The sequence below is a fragment of the Seriola lalandi genome, unplaced genomic scaffold (genome assembly GCF_002814215.2).
Source record: "Seriola lalandi dorsalis isolate HSWRI2012SDOR001 ecotype SW California unplaced genomic scaffold, Sedor1 jcf7180002054245, whole genome shotgun sequence".
Classification (NCBI taxonomy): domain Eukaryota; kingdom Metazoa; phylum Chordata; class Actinopteri; order Carangiformes; family Carangidae; genus Seriola; species Seriola lalandi.
Window position 1 is genome coordinate 76,614 of NW_019524798.1, and position 17,023 is coordinate 93,636.

At 41.5% G+C, this 17,023-nt stretch overlaps 1 protein-coding gene across 1 annotated transcript; it reads right to left on the reverse strand.

Annotated features, from left to right (window-relative positions):
• Positions 1-8,139: 8,139 nt before the first annotated feature.
• Positions 8,140-10,168, reverse strand: olig2 (oligodendrocyte lineage transcription factor 2). Its single transcript, XM_023404482.2, has 2 exons — positions 10,104-10,168; positions 8,140-9,693 (listed from the first exon to the last, which is right to left on the reverse strand). The coding sequence occupies exon 2, from the start codon at positions 9,669-9,671 to the stop codon at positions 8,850-8,852; it is 822 nt and encodes a 273-aa protein (XP_023260250.1). The 5' UTR covers positions 9,672-9,693; positions 10,104-10,168; the 3' UTR covers positions 8,140-8,849.
• Positions 10,169-17,023: the final 6,855 nt, after the last annotated feature.

Here is a 17,023-nt window from a genome sequence, read left to right on the forward strand (position 1 = left end):
AGTGGAATGAAAAATCTTAGAGGTATCTTTAAACTTGGGCATGATCCTGCTGCCACAACAGCCTCCACTCGTCTAAATTTCCACCAGATTTTGGAACCTGGCTGCTGGGATTCTCTCCCATTCACCCACAAGAGCTTCAGTGAGGTCCAACAAACGCTGGGTGATCAGGTCTGGCTCACAGTCGGTGTCCCGGGTCATCCTGAAGCCACTGGATAAGGCTGAAGCTTCCAAATCAAACTGGGGAAAACTATTTCTTTATGGAGCTCACTTTGTGCACAAGGAGAATTATCATGTTGAAACAGGAAAAGAGACAAACACTCAAACGGTTGTCATAGTGTTGAAAGTAGATAATTGTATGCTGTAACATTAAGAATGAAGGAGTCTTGTCCAAACCATGGAGAAGAAGCCTAGAGTAAACCTACACAAGAGTATGTGGATGGGATGGTGTCTCCTCCTCAGCAGCTCGACAGACTTAAGGATGACAATGATGAGAACTTAATTTTCCTTACTAAATGGATGCTTGTGTATGGATATACTTCTCAGATTGGGGGCAGGTGCACACACCATTGCATTTAGGAGGCCCTCATCCTGGAGTCAAAATGCTGTCCACCCACCAGACAACTGGTCCCCTCTGGCCCCCAGCGCACCCCTCCGATACCCCTGTGTTTCTGCATTGGTTGATCTACGTCCCAGTCCTGCGCTCCTCAGATGCACTTTGATGTTTAATCCCATCCTGACTGTGTCCTCCTTCAGTCCGCCGAGCCGCTCGGCCAGTCATGAATATCCAAAGGTCTGCTTACTTGACAGGATTATCCCTCTTTTCAAAGCCACTGGGGACAATTCTTCAGCCACAAAAAACACACTCAATGGATCTTCTGCTCTCTCTCTTTGTTTCTCTCGCTTTCCTTTACTCTCTCTCTCTCTCTCTCTCACTCCCTTCTGTCTTTGTCCCTTTGGGCTTTTTACTAAACACATTGATCCACCCGATCGAGTAGTTCATCTGCTGCTCTTCATAGATTATTAGGCACACACACAAATACACACACACCACTCAGCGGTGTTTTAAGTATTTAACTTTAGTTTGCAGTAATCTCCTGATATATTTTTAAATGAGTTCCAGCACCTCTGAGCTTTACCTCTGTTTCTCACTGTGTGCCGTCGCCACACGCAGGGAAGCTGGTGCACACATCTGAGTTCAAACCAAAATATATTCAAATGAATTCAGAACACCAAAATATTTATGAAATTCAGCGGTCGCCGTATAGCCGCCCCACTGCGAACTAAAGTTTGGCCGCTATAGCACAAACGACACTGAGGCTGTACGTCTCCAGCTTGGCCGACCTGCAGTTCCCACTTCATTGCAACTAAAGCAGGACGCTGCTCGTCTCGTCTTCAAACTTCCCCGAGTTTCTCCAAACTCTGCTTCCTTGTTCACTGTCCTTTGAAGCTCACATTCAGTTCAGGACTAGGATATTTTTCTGGTTTGATTCAGATCATGACCCTTTCACGTCACATCAGACAAAGATGCTGATGAGCCTCCAGTCGCCAAACAACTCAAGTTGTTGTGTTTCTGCTTTTTACTCATCAGTCCCAGCTGCTGTATAGTGTTACTGACTTACCTTCAGCTTCTCTGTTGTTTACATCCAAAAGAAAGAAGAAGAATCCTGAAGAAGACAAGAAGAGACAAAATACTTGAAATAAAAATATTGTATCAGAGTTGTGATTGTGCAGCTTTCCCCTTCTTTATTTGATCCTAAAACGGACCCATTTTGCCGCCAATAAGCTCTAACAAAGTGAAAAGTGAAACACAAATCTAGTATATCAACAGTAATACAAACTACTAACATATTTGCTAACATCATGCAATTAATGGCTGAAAGGAACAAGCGTTAATTAAACACAAAAAGCCGGTCATCTAATATGGAACAGCAGAGGTCACGTGAGAAAACACTGTTAATGCTCAGTTTAGCAACATAGCTCTTAAATTAGCATTTAACAGCCCTCTGTGATTGACTTTAGCTGAGATCATGCAACCAAAAATGTTTGTGCTTTTCTGAGACTTGCGATATTCAACTGATATTGTACACATAATAATTACAAGCAGCGGGGTGGGAGAAATCAGTGATGTCAGATTTCTAGTTATAACTCAGAGCTGGGGATATCAGGAATACACACACTGAAATGTCAATAAACCAGTGGCAGATTTTATTTAGGTACTGGAATTTGTGTCTAAACAAAATAAAAAATTAGCACCATCTCAGTTAATTAGAAAGCAGCTATACAGTTTGTTTGTATTATTGAACCACTACAGATTTGTAACAAAACACAAAATATCTCATATCGCCTTAATTTCCTTTTTCATTTCAATGATGCGACTACAATACAGGGGCGACCACTCTCAGTATAATGTGTGCACATTACAAGTTTGAATAATGGGATGTTTTCCTGACAAGCCTTTATGTACGACTTGGATGTTGATGTGGGTTTTATTTGTTACTTATTTTTCTAACTGCGTCGTAGTGTTGATGAGGTTTAATTGTTGCCCTGAGTCATTTAAAGGGACGGTGTCGTCTCATTGGCCCACAGCAACATACCAAAAACATCAAATTGTTCTTAGGAGAAGAAAAAGTAGCTGAATTCTTCGCTAAGCCACCACTTGTTGCTTATCTATCCCATACAGTCAGTGTTTCTCTGTGTGTGTTCGAGTACATCACAGTGTTTAATGTTGGTAAAGAGTGAGCAGATGAGGCAGTCCCATGGGAAAGAGTGACCTCAGAGGTCTCATATTCACCTTAGAGCTCCATCTACTCCCTTGTAAGTGTTAAATCCTGCCTTTGTCTCTGACAGCTCCTCTGTTTGTTTATCTTCTCTCCCTTATTCCTCCTTTGCTCCATCATAGACTATGTTTCTCTTTCTGTTATTCCGCCACCTTTGATGCGTCCCACCAATCTTTAATCCTTTCAGCTAACACAACATGATGCGCGGAGCTGAAAGGGTGTACATCTGTGCGGTGTTTTCAGGAAGGTTTAAACCCAGTTACAACTGTGTAAGACTGATGCTCCCCTTCTGTCCAAAGTTATGAATATTTAAACTGTCACAGAACCAACCTCGGACTCTCAGCATCAATGGATAAGTCAGCCTGCCACCAACAGTGGATGAGAAGCTGTTTATTCAAATCTAGTCACAGGGATGTGAAGCCCAGCTGCTATTGGCCAGATCATCCAGGCAGAGCTAAAAAGATGCTGCTCAGTCAGTTTCTCTTTTAACTTTAGCACCATGTTTATCTGAGGGTGTCGAGGAAAAACTTTCTAATGAGTGTCAGATGTTATCGTATCAACATGTCTTCAATATTCACGGATAATTAAACAAGGCAACCACAAAAAAGACAACGTTTTTCTTAATTATTTTCTTCACCAACTGGATGAATTAACTATAATATTAATCATTGTGATCTTCAGGTATTTTCACTTTACCAAATCAACATTTATTTACTGCTGTTGATGTTGAGTTTATTTTGACAAACCAGTGGAGAAACATGACGAATGTAGATGCTTCCACACAGTAACAAGGGACTCATCTAAAGGTTTGATAAGTAAGAAATGAATGTGAATCATATGCTGACGCTTTTGCAATCGCTGATCTCAACCCACTGTAATAATTTTGGACCAGTGTGTTTAGGTGTGTTCAGAGCGAACGCTCTCTTTGAGTCTTTTACCAACACTGCTGAAAATTGCTTTTATACTGTATACTGCCTTACGGTCGCCCCAGACACTGTATGTTTAGGAGAAAACCTAATTGATGCCAATATTATGTCCCTTGGTTGAGTCCAGAAGTTGAAAACTGTTGTCAGAGTCGGAGCGGATTGTGGGTGAAGCGCACAAAGTACAGCAGTTTTTTCTCATGTTTAACATGTGGTTAGAGTTCAGACCATCAAACACTCAGGTTACAGTTGAGAGAAATATATAGATTTGGTCAAATATTGAAAAAGTAAATATGGTATGTCCCAAGATAGAAGTCGACTTTTCAAATACTTAACCAAGACCATGATCTCTTCCTATAACCTTTACCAAGCACTGAGAGCGTCTTAACATAACCATAAACATTGTGCTTTAGTTTCCAGGAGCAGATATTTTAGGAAAAATAAATAAGACACATTGTGATGGAGTACAGTACTTGAACATTTGGTGATTTAATAATATATTATAAAACGTACTACAACGTTTTTGTTCAAGTTGAAACATTTTTAACTCATACTGATGTATCTTCATCTCAATGTGCATCATCCAGCACAAATGTGTCTATTTGTGTCTTTGCACTGACTTTAAATGCAGTTGCAGTGCCTCTAAAGTTTGTTTGACTTAAGTCTGAACGATATCTTTGAAAAGAAATGTGTTCATCTCTCAAGGGTTCAGAGCACTGAGGCTGCAGTGTGGCTTACAGTGAAATAACACCCTTCTAAGATGCTATTTGTTCGTTGTGTAATTGTGAGCTCCTGACCAGCGAAGCTTGGAATTCGATGTTCCTGCACATCTGACTTATTAAGGAGAGATCATTGTTGCAATTTGCACTAAAGAGAGGGAATCATGGGGGAGAGGGAGGTCTAATTATTTTTGCAACATGATACGTTGTGATCCATGTTAACTGCATTTTGCACTGACAAATGGTGCTCGGGCGGCTCTGGGGAAAAGATACCTGAGGTAAAACAGATGTTCTAAGACAAATAATCCTACAATTTATCCCTTTATGTGCCATCAAACTGTTTTGTTAATTCTCAAAGCAGCTGGTTTGCTGAAATCAGAGGTGAAGGTGACAGGAGACTGCAGATGGAGCACATGCAGAACTTAACTATCAGACTTTCTCAATGATTTAGTGGAGTTTGGATTATTTTGTGTTACTCTTCACTCTGTATGATATCATTAATCCGTAATGTTCAGTCCATTCTTTACCTTTTCTTGTTGTATCTGTTTTTCTTCATCCAGGCATGTGCACTTCTACCTCAGTTTCTTTCTTCATTTTCCAGAACAGTTTTCAACATCCCTGGCAGGAATGAATCAGACATGTGGCATTCAGCTACACAAACTGTGGTATAAAGCCTACTGTAGCTAGCTGGCAAAAAGGACTAAAAACTAAAGAGAATAAAACCTTCAGGTTGAGGGACAGTGAATTTGTTTATTGCAACTGCACTGAATTGTGTACCATCAAGTCTTTTGTAGGGTGATTACTAACGTCCTTTACAGTGGATTTTTCTGTGGATGCAAAATGTTTGTTTGATGTTTGAGTAATGGTATTGACTGTTATGTTTTTTTGTTTGTTTTTTAAAGCTGAAAACTGCCTAACATCACAAACTTGTGAAGATGGGCTGGAAATCTCACAGCAGGAAAAAATACCAACAACATTTTAACACTAAACTGCGGCAAAAAGACAAAAATATCACTGTATGTAGCAGTTACTTCAGGGAAAACGGTAAATACTAAAAAATAACAAATACTTAGATTTATTTTTTGAGCTGTATACTTACATTATCCCAAGTGTTTCCAGCTATTCTCAAACAAGAAATACTTTTAATCAGTGTCATTTGGTCGCACGTCAATGACGTCACATCTCCTGTAATTATGGGTCGGCGTGGCGGTTGCCTGCCAGAAACTCAAATTGAAAACATTGTCTTTTATCTATTTGTAAGTTACATACACTTTTTACACCTTGGTCGGTTTCAAGTATATATTTTAACCAGGTGAAGGATTTTAAGTTTTATTTTTCGGACGTCTGGGTCTTACGTTATCTGAAAAAAGAGCCAGGCAAATGTTCAGGCAGCTCAGCTCCCGTCCTGTGATTTGTCCGCGAAAAAATGCCCCACAAATCTCTGATTTTTGAAGTGAAACTGCTTTAATCGTTTACCGGCTTTAATCCCGCGGTACGTTGTTATGGAGAGGAGGACACTTCTGCAGGTAATTCTACTGTCGGTAAAAACCCGCTGAACGTCTGGGTCATACGTTATTAAAGAAACAAAAGGTAAGCAGTCTCAGTTTCCAGTTTACTCCCAGTCAGCACGAGAGAGTCCGCGAATCCTTGATGTTTGAGGTGAAACCGCTTTATGGGTGTTTCTACCGGTTTTAATCCCCCGGTTCGTTTGTTATGAGTTGAACAAATCTGATGAATTTAAATCACCATTCAAATCTGAACGGTGTGTGTTTACAGGTGTGTGTATGTGATGGCTTTTACAGTTATAAGTGTCACAGCGGTGATGATACAATGATATCATGGCTGATCCTGATGTTGTGCATGCACTGCCACACTGTCATGGTTAACTGGGACACTTGAATATAGCAGAGCCATGGTTAATGTTATTAGTAACACTTGAGCTTTGACACGTCAAAATGTCTGCTGGGAAAAAGGCCTCTAAACGCATAAGGGAGTTCACCAATTACATGCACAAAATATCCCACATGTCTTAATTGGGAAACGCTAAATTCAGAATATCCAAATATTATACTGGATGCTGTTTACATGACCTGTATTAAATTCCAAATATTGTGATATGACTTGGATGATGACAAACAGTTCTGATAGTGTAAAGTCTCACACACAGATGTTAACACGTCTTCTCAGGACTGAGTGGATGTGTTCAGACTGATGACTGTAGAACAGCTTTTAGGAATGTACATGGTAATATGTCGAACAGTGATATGAAGGATGGATTTAAACGTGTAAAGGAATGTCAGGGTTTTATCTTCTTTTTCTAATATGTTTGAGGCTCCCTCCTCTTATTACTCACCTGTACACAGACTGTATCTCTGCTGTGTTGCACCGGATGACCTCTTCCTCTTTGAAACGTCCTACAAAACGCTGAAGGACTCTGAATAATTCAATTCCAGTAATGAGACGAATAAACAAATGCGTGCATGAATATTCAGAGATTTAGTTCATATCGTTCCAGCTTCAAAAGCCTTTGGAAAACATTGCAACCGCATGCACAATCTGCTATGCAGCTGCTACCTTTTCCTAAAGTGTACCGGCCTTTACTCATCACTGGCTGCTTTCTGCTATGGCACAACTTTTTTTTTTGTGTGTGTGTGCACACGTCCTTGGCGGCTGTTTACATGCAGATTTTTTGCAAAAGATGACAATTCCAGATGCAGTATTTTGTGGATATCGCCCTATTTTTTTTTATACAGGTTAGAAAATAGAAAAGTGATCAGTGTCTGTAATATATCTTTCTTCTTTTTGGACGTACAGGTGCAAAAGTCATCACTGTTTGGTGACATCGTGTTTGTGCTTGAATAGAAGCTCGTTTCCAACCAGCTGATGTGTGAAGGATCGGTGTGATGGCTGTTGTTGTGATCTGAGCAACATCCAGCAGGAGAGAGAAGCTCTGGACGAGTTTGTTTCATCAGGGCACAAACTCCACTGTATCATAAAATATTAAGATTATATAAAACATGTTTATTTTTTTCATTTAATCTAATTAAAAGTCATTGACAACCAAATTGTTGATTTTTGTTAAACTCTTTATCAGATGGACATATTCATAAAATGATTAGGCTAAAGAGCCTTACATGGACAAAGGAGTAATAATGAGGTTTGGAGTAAAGGTATCAAAAAGTCAAAAGCACCAAATACCTGATATTTTTATTTCCTGGTTCACCATTTCCTGAATCCAGACAGCAGATATTGATAGTTTTCATATCATTCAAAATCATAAAATTATCTCAGAGCCAAGATTCCTGAAATGTAGGTGATCTAAAATTCATATATTTATCGATATTAGATTCTTTCTTATGATAGAAAAGAACCTTTTCAGCCATGGCCAGATATAGTCTGGTGTGATTCTGTCAAAATTATAATAATCATGATAAAGTCTTTTTTCAGGTTAGTATTTGTCTTTTTAAAGCTAAAAATTGGCTACATTAAGGCTTTGTCTCATTATGTCGTAAAGACCAATTCTGAAATTGTTTAAAAGTTTTTCAGCTATTCTGTGAGGAAATACTGCTGAGGGAAGTTTTTGATGCAGGCCTAATGATCTTTTTCTCTGTTTGCGTGTTGATTTTCATTGGTGCTGCTTTAAAGCTCATCAACACGTTCTCCTTGGTCTAAAGATTAAAAAAAAAAAGAAAAGAAAGACATCACCAAAGACTTTTCCCCTTTTTCAATTAATCATCTTTATTTTACATTTCAAACCCCAACATAATCAGAGATTCATCTGAAATTCCCACTCAAAATAAGTAAATAAATATCATTTTCTTTTTTTTCTTTTTTTATTAAAAAAATAAAGAAGTGGTCATTGTGTGGCTCGGGCAGTGACTGACAGCCCATCTGGGCACAAAATAGAGAGAGATGCGTTGTTATTAGACAGACAGAATAAAGCAGGTGCAACATGTGAGGGGTGGGGGAGTCTTCTCACACATTAACAAGACTCTAATATATAATATCTCAGACTATTTAAACAGAATAATCCATCTACATATTTACACTCTATTGTGGTTTGATTCAAGTTGGGACCTTTCCCCTCTGCAGGCCCACACAACAGATAAGCAACTAATTCAATCTGATCTTTAAATAACTGCAGACACACAGAGGCCTGCGCCATCAACCGTTTCCAGTAAGAAGATGAATTTCGTTGTGCTTTAGGAGCTCTGTGAAGAAACACCTGTTACAACTGAGGTTAATTACCATCAAACACTAAGTTAGTTGCAAACCCCCAAAGTCTCATGAGGAAAATCAATGCATTGGTCTTTACTGGTTCCGTGAATGCAACAACGGATTCAGCAACAAAAGATAAATTAAAAGCGTAATAATGTAGGAAGAGAGTCTGTAACAACCCCAAAACAAGTTCGTTTCCATTCAGTCTGGAGTCACTTGGAGTCGCTGGCCAGCCGCGGCATGGTGACGGCGCTCATGCTGGACACATGCGGAGGCGGGACTTGGCACATGCTGCACGGACAAGGCATCCCGGTGCCAACGCCCCAGTGCTGGAAACTGCTGCCCAGCGGCCCTGCACCGGCTGCGGGAGCTTTGAGGAGTCCGTGATGGGGTCTGACCGAGGTGACGGCGGAGATGCCGGGCGCGGACAGAGAGGCGGTGGAGACGGCGGCCGGCGGGAGGAGCGGGTGGTGCACCGCCGGGTGTGAGGCGTGAGAGGCCGCCGGGTGTCCCGGCACGGGTCCCGCATGTGTCATAGTCCCACAGGCTGACGGGTGGAAGCCTCCGTGGTGTCCGCTGCTGCCGTAGATTTCGCTGACCAACCGCTTCATCTCCTCCAGCGAGTTGCTCAGCATCAGGATGTAGTTTCTCGCCAGCAGCAGGGTGGCGATTTTGGAGAGTTTGCGCACCGATGGTCCATGCGCATAGGGCATGACCTCCCGGAGCCCGTCCATGGCCACGTTCAGGTCGTGCATCCTCTTCCTCTCGCGGCTGTTGATCTTGAGGCGGATGGTCTGCAGCTCGTTCTCTGACAGCAGTTTACGGTCTTTCTTGGACGCCATCCGGAGGGCGAGGGCGTCCTCCTCGGCGGCGGAGAGGCCGCGCAGGCCGGGGATGTCTGACGGAGAGTCGCTCTGTGTGGAGGACACGGCGCCAGAGAAGCCGTGCACGGACTTCTTCAGGGTGGACATGAAGATGTCGTCCACCTCGGGAGAGGATGGTCTGCTCGACACGCGGCTCGTATCAGAGTCCATGGTTCTGGTCCAGCACTTTGCTCTGAGGACAGACACAGAGAGAGAAAGTTCATTTAGTGAAACCCCAACGTCTCCCAAATCTCAAAGATAATTCACTTTTTTCTGGTGTCACTACAACTGGTGATAAATTCTTGTAGTTTTATCAGTTGAGTTTAAAAGTAGGCTACAGACAATTTCTAACTTTGGATTCAATTTATCCTGAATGCACCTTCACATGTAAACACGCCTTACAAGGACATTTCTGGCAAATTTGCTTGATCATTTTTTAAATCCTTCTATTGATATTGGATCATCAGATAAGATCAGATCAGTTATCAGTGAGTTCCAACACATCTCTTCCACACAGTTTTTCTGCTTCACAAATAAAGTCTGGTAAAAAAAAAAAAAATCTGTGCAAAATACCTCTAATTACTAAAGTAATAAATCACTTACCGAGTGTTTCCAAGCGCGACGGTGAGAAAGCCTAAATGTCAAATCCACTTGTTACTCCAAACCGCATGTGACAGCCCATTTGGCACGGCTGCGTGTGACCGCAGGGTTTTATAGCGGGCTGAGGCGCACAGAGGCCGCCTCACCGGGACAACGCAGTGTCTGTCCCGGCTGCCACCCTGCGACCAATCAGCTCTGCGTAGGGAGGAGGGAGGATGGTGGGGGGGAGGGTGGAGGGGAAGGGGTCTGACGGAGGGTCCTCCAGCCTGATGTAATTACCAACACACAGCATCACTATTAAGTGAAATCAGACACACTTCCTCCTACATATGGCTCCTTCTTGTGGAAATGTTCGGCCCGCGTGTGCATGGATTTTATTATAATAACACATTAACATTTTCCTTTCAGAAGTTAATTGTAATTTGTTTGTTTTATAAAGAATCCGGAAACGGTACTACAATAAATCAGACCTCATTCTATTTAATCATCTACATAAATTATTATTTTATTTTGTGTCAAAACCACAAACAAAGAATCTATCTAAATAGGTTAACTTTTTTAATTTAATAAACCATAATATTTTATTAATCTACACAATATTCGCGCCATTATTTTAATTGGAAATTTGTTCCTCGTTTGTCTTTTTTTTTTCCTTTCTGTTTATTTTTGGCAGTAAACTCCATGGAGCATGAAATCACGTCCCCTCCTCAAATGAACAGTACTAACGGGTCGAAGCCTCATAAGCAGCGCAATATGTTTCCTGCTTGCAGTTTTGGAGTAAATATGGTGTTTTCCGTTTTTACCCGCTGTCGACCAGCAGCTGCCGTTAAAGTGCATCTTCGACGTTAATTAATGAAGTGTGCAAAATTGTTTTTAACGGTTATGATCCGTAACATTTCAATTAGTCTGCAGAGAGCGATAGCAGTGTGGCCTGCTGCTGGCGCTCAGAGGGCCTCTGGCTGACATAAGGGCCCAGACCGGTGATGTGCTCCCGGACTAAGTGAAGCTGACAGCAGCTTTGTCCCGGAACACGACAAACTGTAATGTGCGTTCAGACGCAATCAGCTCTAATTGCCTCCACAAGTTTATCTGTTTTCATAGGACTGAGGTCGGAATATCAACTTCTCTGCATCTGCATTATGGATCAAAATTAAACTAATAATTGTTTTAAAAGGAGTATTTTAATATATACAATACAAGCCATCCAAAAAGGACCAAGTTTGATACCAGGAGATTTTCTGATTGATTTTCTTTAGGGTTTTTATTTCCCACGAAAGAGGGAGAAAGAGAAAACACACTGGGAACTGGGACACAGCACTGCTTTGTGATAGTGGGCAAGTGGGCAGGGCAAAAAAATAAATTAAATCAAATAAAAAAAGATTTTAAAAACAACAACAACAAAAAAAACTGACTTTAGAAGACAGTGATGTGTTTTAACAATCAAATAATTTGAAAATTGTTTATTTATTCCTTCATCTAGTTTGTAGTTAGTTTTACTTAGTGTGCTGAATAAAGACTCTGTGCTGTTGCCATGGTTACCTGTAGTTTGGTAGGCCTATACCTTGCGGAGTGATTTAGCAGGAGGGGGCGGGGGTCAAATTCGGTTTCAGCGGTCACCTGGCAGCCAATCAGCAACGAATATTTTCCGTTGCCGTAACCGTCAATCAGGTGGTGTCACCTCCACATCAGTCCGCCAACCAAGTGACAAAATCAAGTTCACACACACACACACACACACACACACACACACACACACACACACTCCCCCCCTAGTCGTTATATTTGCTTGTTTTCCCTCGTCCGTTGCGTTCGCGTGTTTACTCCCGTTAAATAAGATTATGGTAATGAGGGCGGTTAAAGTGGCGTTTTAAATCAGGGGGTTTGTATCTGTGCCATCATTTGCTTCATTAGACATTCCCACAGTGTCACTGTTGCTCCGGACTCACAATCAGACACAGACAGACCTTCCTCCTCAGCTGGTTTCTTTTACATCATCATCACCTTTGTGACAGTCCCTCACAGGCTGGTGCTGATAGGCTCATCACTTTCACAGGTTTAAAATAAAGTTTCTCAAGTTTTGTTTTTCTTTCTAATAGATTTCTGAAATTGTTGTTTAATAGCCTCTAAGGAACTCCAAGTGGATTATAAATTGTAACAGGCCACATCTGGAACTTTTATTATGAACCTATATCAAATGCATATAGGCTACTGTATGTCATCAGTCCGCCTACATCCTGCGGGGATGGGGTTCCTACCCACGTTTGAGAAACTGATTAAGCTGTAGGTTAATGAGCAATTTATGCAGAACTGCTTTTACACACCTTTACGAACTCACTGTGATTTCTTTTCTTTATGGTTCGTAAAAGAGAAATAAAAATAAAAAAAGTTGAATATCCTCAAATTTCAGAGAAAACTGAAAAAGGCCTATTTCGATTCCAAAATTCAAGGCCAGTTCACCACTGATGATGATGAGTGTATTTCAGCCCTGCATCCAGCAGTTTGCAGCATAGGTAAATCATGTTTAGTCATAAGCTATTTCCTTATATGATAGTTCCCAGATTGTTAGAAAATAGCACTGGACAGACACAATAAATTCATTTCAAAGCAGACTTCAGTATGATACAAACTCACTGTGTGATCTGTGGCAGGCAAGAACATTTCCTGAATCCAGCCCAGCAGTATTTTATATGTTCTCTTCAAGATATAAATATCTACAACATAAGCCTGTTGCTTTAACGGCCTCCACTCTTTTGATTTCAGGATTCTTACCAGAGTTTGAACGTGGCTGCAGTCAGGCACCACCACAAGAGCTTTAGTGAGGTCCAGCACTGATGTTGGGCGATAAGGTCTGGCTCGCAGTTGGTGTTCAGGTTCATCCCAAAGGTTCTGGTCCGGGTTCTGTGCAGACCAGCCAACTTCCTCTACACCAAACTGGAAAATCCATGTCTTTATGGGCCGGTTTTTGTGCTCTGTCACATAGAAACAAACTGTTGACTCAACTTGGAAGCACACAGTAACATTATATGCAGTAGTATTATCATTTCAATTGACTGGAATAGGAAGTGGCCCAAAACCAAAACTTGGGGAGGGAGGGGGGCCCTAAACCAAAAAGTACACACAAGTATATGGACATTTCCTATTTTCTTCCAACTTTGACTCTCACCACTCCTCACCACCATCATCATCCTTCCTTCTGTCCCTCTCTCTCTCTCTCTCTCTCTCTCTGTCCACCAGTCTGGGTGGCGGTAGGCCCAGTGCCGTGGTGAATACCAATAGTGAGGAGGAGCATATGCGAGCCATACTTAATCCTGCTAATCTGCCTCCAAAATAAAAAAGAAAGGGAACAAAAAAAAAAAAAAAACAGAAAAGAGAGGAGGGTGGAAAAACACGAGAGAAGTTTTCTCTTTCTGTCTGGGGAGCTGACCGGCCTCGGCCAAATGAACTGAAAGACATGAATAACGTCCTGGCTCTCCCCCTCCATCCCTTTCTCTGAGAAATCTTGGAACGAAATGAAGCAAAATTCTCCCTTTTGTTGAAATCTGTAGTGAGGAACGTGAGATGCTGGCTGCTGCCGCCACCACTGCTGTTACTGTGCTGGTGTGTGCGTTTGTGTGCAACCTTGTCTCCCAGTTAGATTCACATGTCGCTCTCCTGCATTAGAGATTTACCGGACTTTTAATGGCAGAGTTAAGTGCATCTTCCCTATGATCCTCAGAAGAAAACACAGATGAAGGAAGCCAATGTGTTTCCACAAAAACATATTTTGTCAATGCAAACTAGCTGAATAAGCATGTCATTTGTGGGAGACAGTGTGTGTGTGTTTTCCTAACTCCAGTGCCTCAGGTGTCAAATTCAAAAACACAAATATGAGAGGAAACATTTCCAACCGAGGCCAGTTTACATCTACAAACATGCACAAACAGAAAAATGTCAGTTTTGATAACACAAACTAAATCCAAGAATATCTCATTCAGAAAAACAGTCACCACAGGACAACAACCGATCATTCTATGAGAGGACAGTGACCAGATGAATGTAATAATTACCTCAGTCATCAAAGAAGGGAACTAAATTTCTGCTGAGCCCAGAGCGGTGTAGAATTTGAAGATTCACTCTGAGATCGATCTCTCTGTTCAACAGCAACAGTTAAAGTCATCTTGTTCAATATTTGATGACAAAATCCTTCTCTGGTGATGCTCTGTCAGGCTTCCTGCTTGTTTCTGGGGCTTCTTGTCCTGTCTGGTCTTCACCAGGTGAAACACATGATCAGTCGGATTAAGGTCATGTGACTGACGTGGCCAAGTATAAGATACTCCAAAAACTCTTAGCATCATTGCCCTGCTGTACAAACTGTATAAAAGGCCACAGAGGCCCCTTTAAATCAGCACTTTAAGGCCATTGTTTAATTTTGAATCAAATGTGCTGGAGAACCAAAACAATGACTAACCAATTGTTTTCCTATTTACTTACAGGCCTCCCTTTATAGGTTGACAGACGCTGGTGACCATGTAGCCTGTGCTTTACACACGTATAGGCTGCAACAACTTGTCCAAATGAAGGAAGTGCTGAGCTGCTGATTTACCTTGAGGCGACATGTGGGTGTTTTTTTTCAATATGTCATTCTTCATGCTTATGTCCCAGTAAATCATTAGAGATGGTAGAGAGTTCCTCTGCGTAGGTCTCATTCACAATGAAAAGCACTTTCCCGGCTTTTTGAATCCATATGTGTGAACTGTTAAAACACTAATATCAGCATGCTGATATTAGTCTTAGCCTGTTCAGCATCTTAGCGTGTTAGCATGCTAACAATAAGCCTGTAGCACTAAATAGGAAGTACAGCTGAGGTTGATGGGAAATCTCTTTAATTTTATTTGGTTCTGAAAATTAAAGTATTTGACAAATTAAAATTTTAACCTGATGATGAATCAAGAGGAAACGTTCCGTCCGTCCTGGTGGGAACATAATAACCCATAATCCAATAGTTCTTAAGACAATTCACTCAAAGCTACAAATGTGAACCACATGGAGGCACTAGAGGAAAGATCAGAGGATCACCACAGTCAGCAGCTTCACCTCATGGGGGTCATGTATGTCTCTACCATCTTTCATGGGAATCATTTCAACAGAATTTGAGATATTTCAGTCGAGACCAATGCAGTGGACTGACCAACAGATGGCTAGAAACAGAAATTAACGCAGGTAAGTAAGAAATACATATGTGGCAGGAAATTAATGTAAAAAAAAAAAAAACCTTCTAGAAATAAAAGTAGGTTTTAGAAAGTACAAAGGTTTAGAAATCCACCTAACCTGAGATTTCCAGGTGATTTCAGTCCTTGACCACAAAAATCTGATCGAACCTCGCCTAGAACAACCAAACTCCGAACAGACCTGCGCAGGTACATGTGGGGTGAAGGGGTCACTATGATGTAGTCAAGTCAAGGCCATCGAACACATGATAAACCATGTGGATCCCGGCTGCAGAGGGAGTCTTCGGGCCTCCGTGCCTCTGGGGCTGGACAGTGTTGGGTTATGCTGGCCGGGGGCTTTATCTCTACAACAGCTATTAGGAGGTAATTAAGTCCTAACACTGCCGAGCCTCCCATGGTTACTATAACATAACTGCAAATGGGAAGCTTACAAGCTCCTTTAGACGGCATGACAAATTGAATGGAACTCATTGGGCTTTAGCTATTATTCCAGCGGCCCCATCTGGCTGGGAAAAGATAAAGGGGATTTGCTGGAAGTTGTGAGGGGTTGAGCCTCCGTGCTCGGTGTGTGAGTGAGAGTGTGTGTGTGTGTGTGTGTGTGTGTGTGTGTGTGTGTGTGTGTGTGTGTGTGTGAGGGATAAGGAACGAGAGGGGGGGTCCCGGTCCAGCGTAGGGAGTGTTTTGAGGGTTGCATGAGGGATTTTTTTTTTTTCTCTCCCCTCTTTGGTCTGAGCTTCAATTCAGCAGGCAGCCTGAGATTTGCTTTGGCCAAATGTTACAAATGTTTCGACAACCTGGTCTCTGATCCTCGGGGGTCACTCGGGAGGGCACGGGGGTACAACGGCTTTACGCCCAGAGATTTAACAAAGCAGCATGGGGATGAATATATTCACACTTGTATTCACCTCGCGGGCCTCCAGATGCTTGTTTTAGGGAGACAGAGACTAGACTGAGCCGCACTCTGCCCAAAGCAGGCCAGCTGGTAGTTTGTATGTCCAGGACCGAACTTGGACAAAAAAAGTGCCACGTTCACTGGAGTGCTGCTGTCAATTGTTGTCAGGGGGAAAATATGGTGAAAGACTGTTGAAAGTTTTTTTTAAAGATGTTTAGAAAGTTCTGGAAATTCTCAGACTGTGGAATATCACCTTTAATTCATTGGCTTTAATTAAAAGTAACAATTAATCCACATAATGATCTACACACCCCCCTTTTTTTTTTTCCAACTTGTAGTTTTAAGATTGTGCCAGATCATTATGCATCAATTTGAATGGACTAATCCTGCCAAGCATTTCATCTCTAATCTGATTTGGCTCCTGTTTTTATCACTTATTTTCATCCATAGTTTGTGACACGAAGCAGAAGAGACCACAAAGCTGAAAGTGGACATTTTTATTAGTATTGAATTATACTGACAGTTGTTTATTTATTTATTTTTTCCCACCTCATTTATATCAATGAGAGTAGGCTAAATAACAAAACATCTCTCTGTATAATGCAGTACAGTTCAACAGCACCACAAACTATATCATGTGAAATAGTTGGATCAACACCTCTACGAAGCAGTTTCAATAAAAACACAACATTCAAGAACTAGGATTTAATGCAGCACTGTACGTTGCATTACTTTAAGTTAGGTGTTCCTAATAAACTGGCAGCTGAGTTTATATCTTACCCAGACTATAGCTACACTAATGCAGTTGAATTTATAACTTATAG

Excerpts from the sequence above, each read along its gene's own strand:
- olig2 (XM_023404482.2), bottom strand. The coding sequence starts at position 9,671 with ATGGACTCTGATACGAGCCGCGTGTCGAGCAGACCATCCTCTCCCGAG.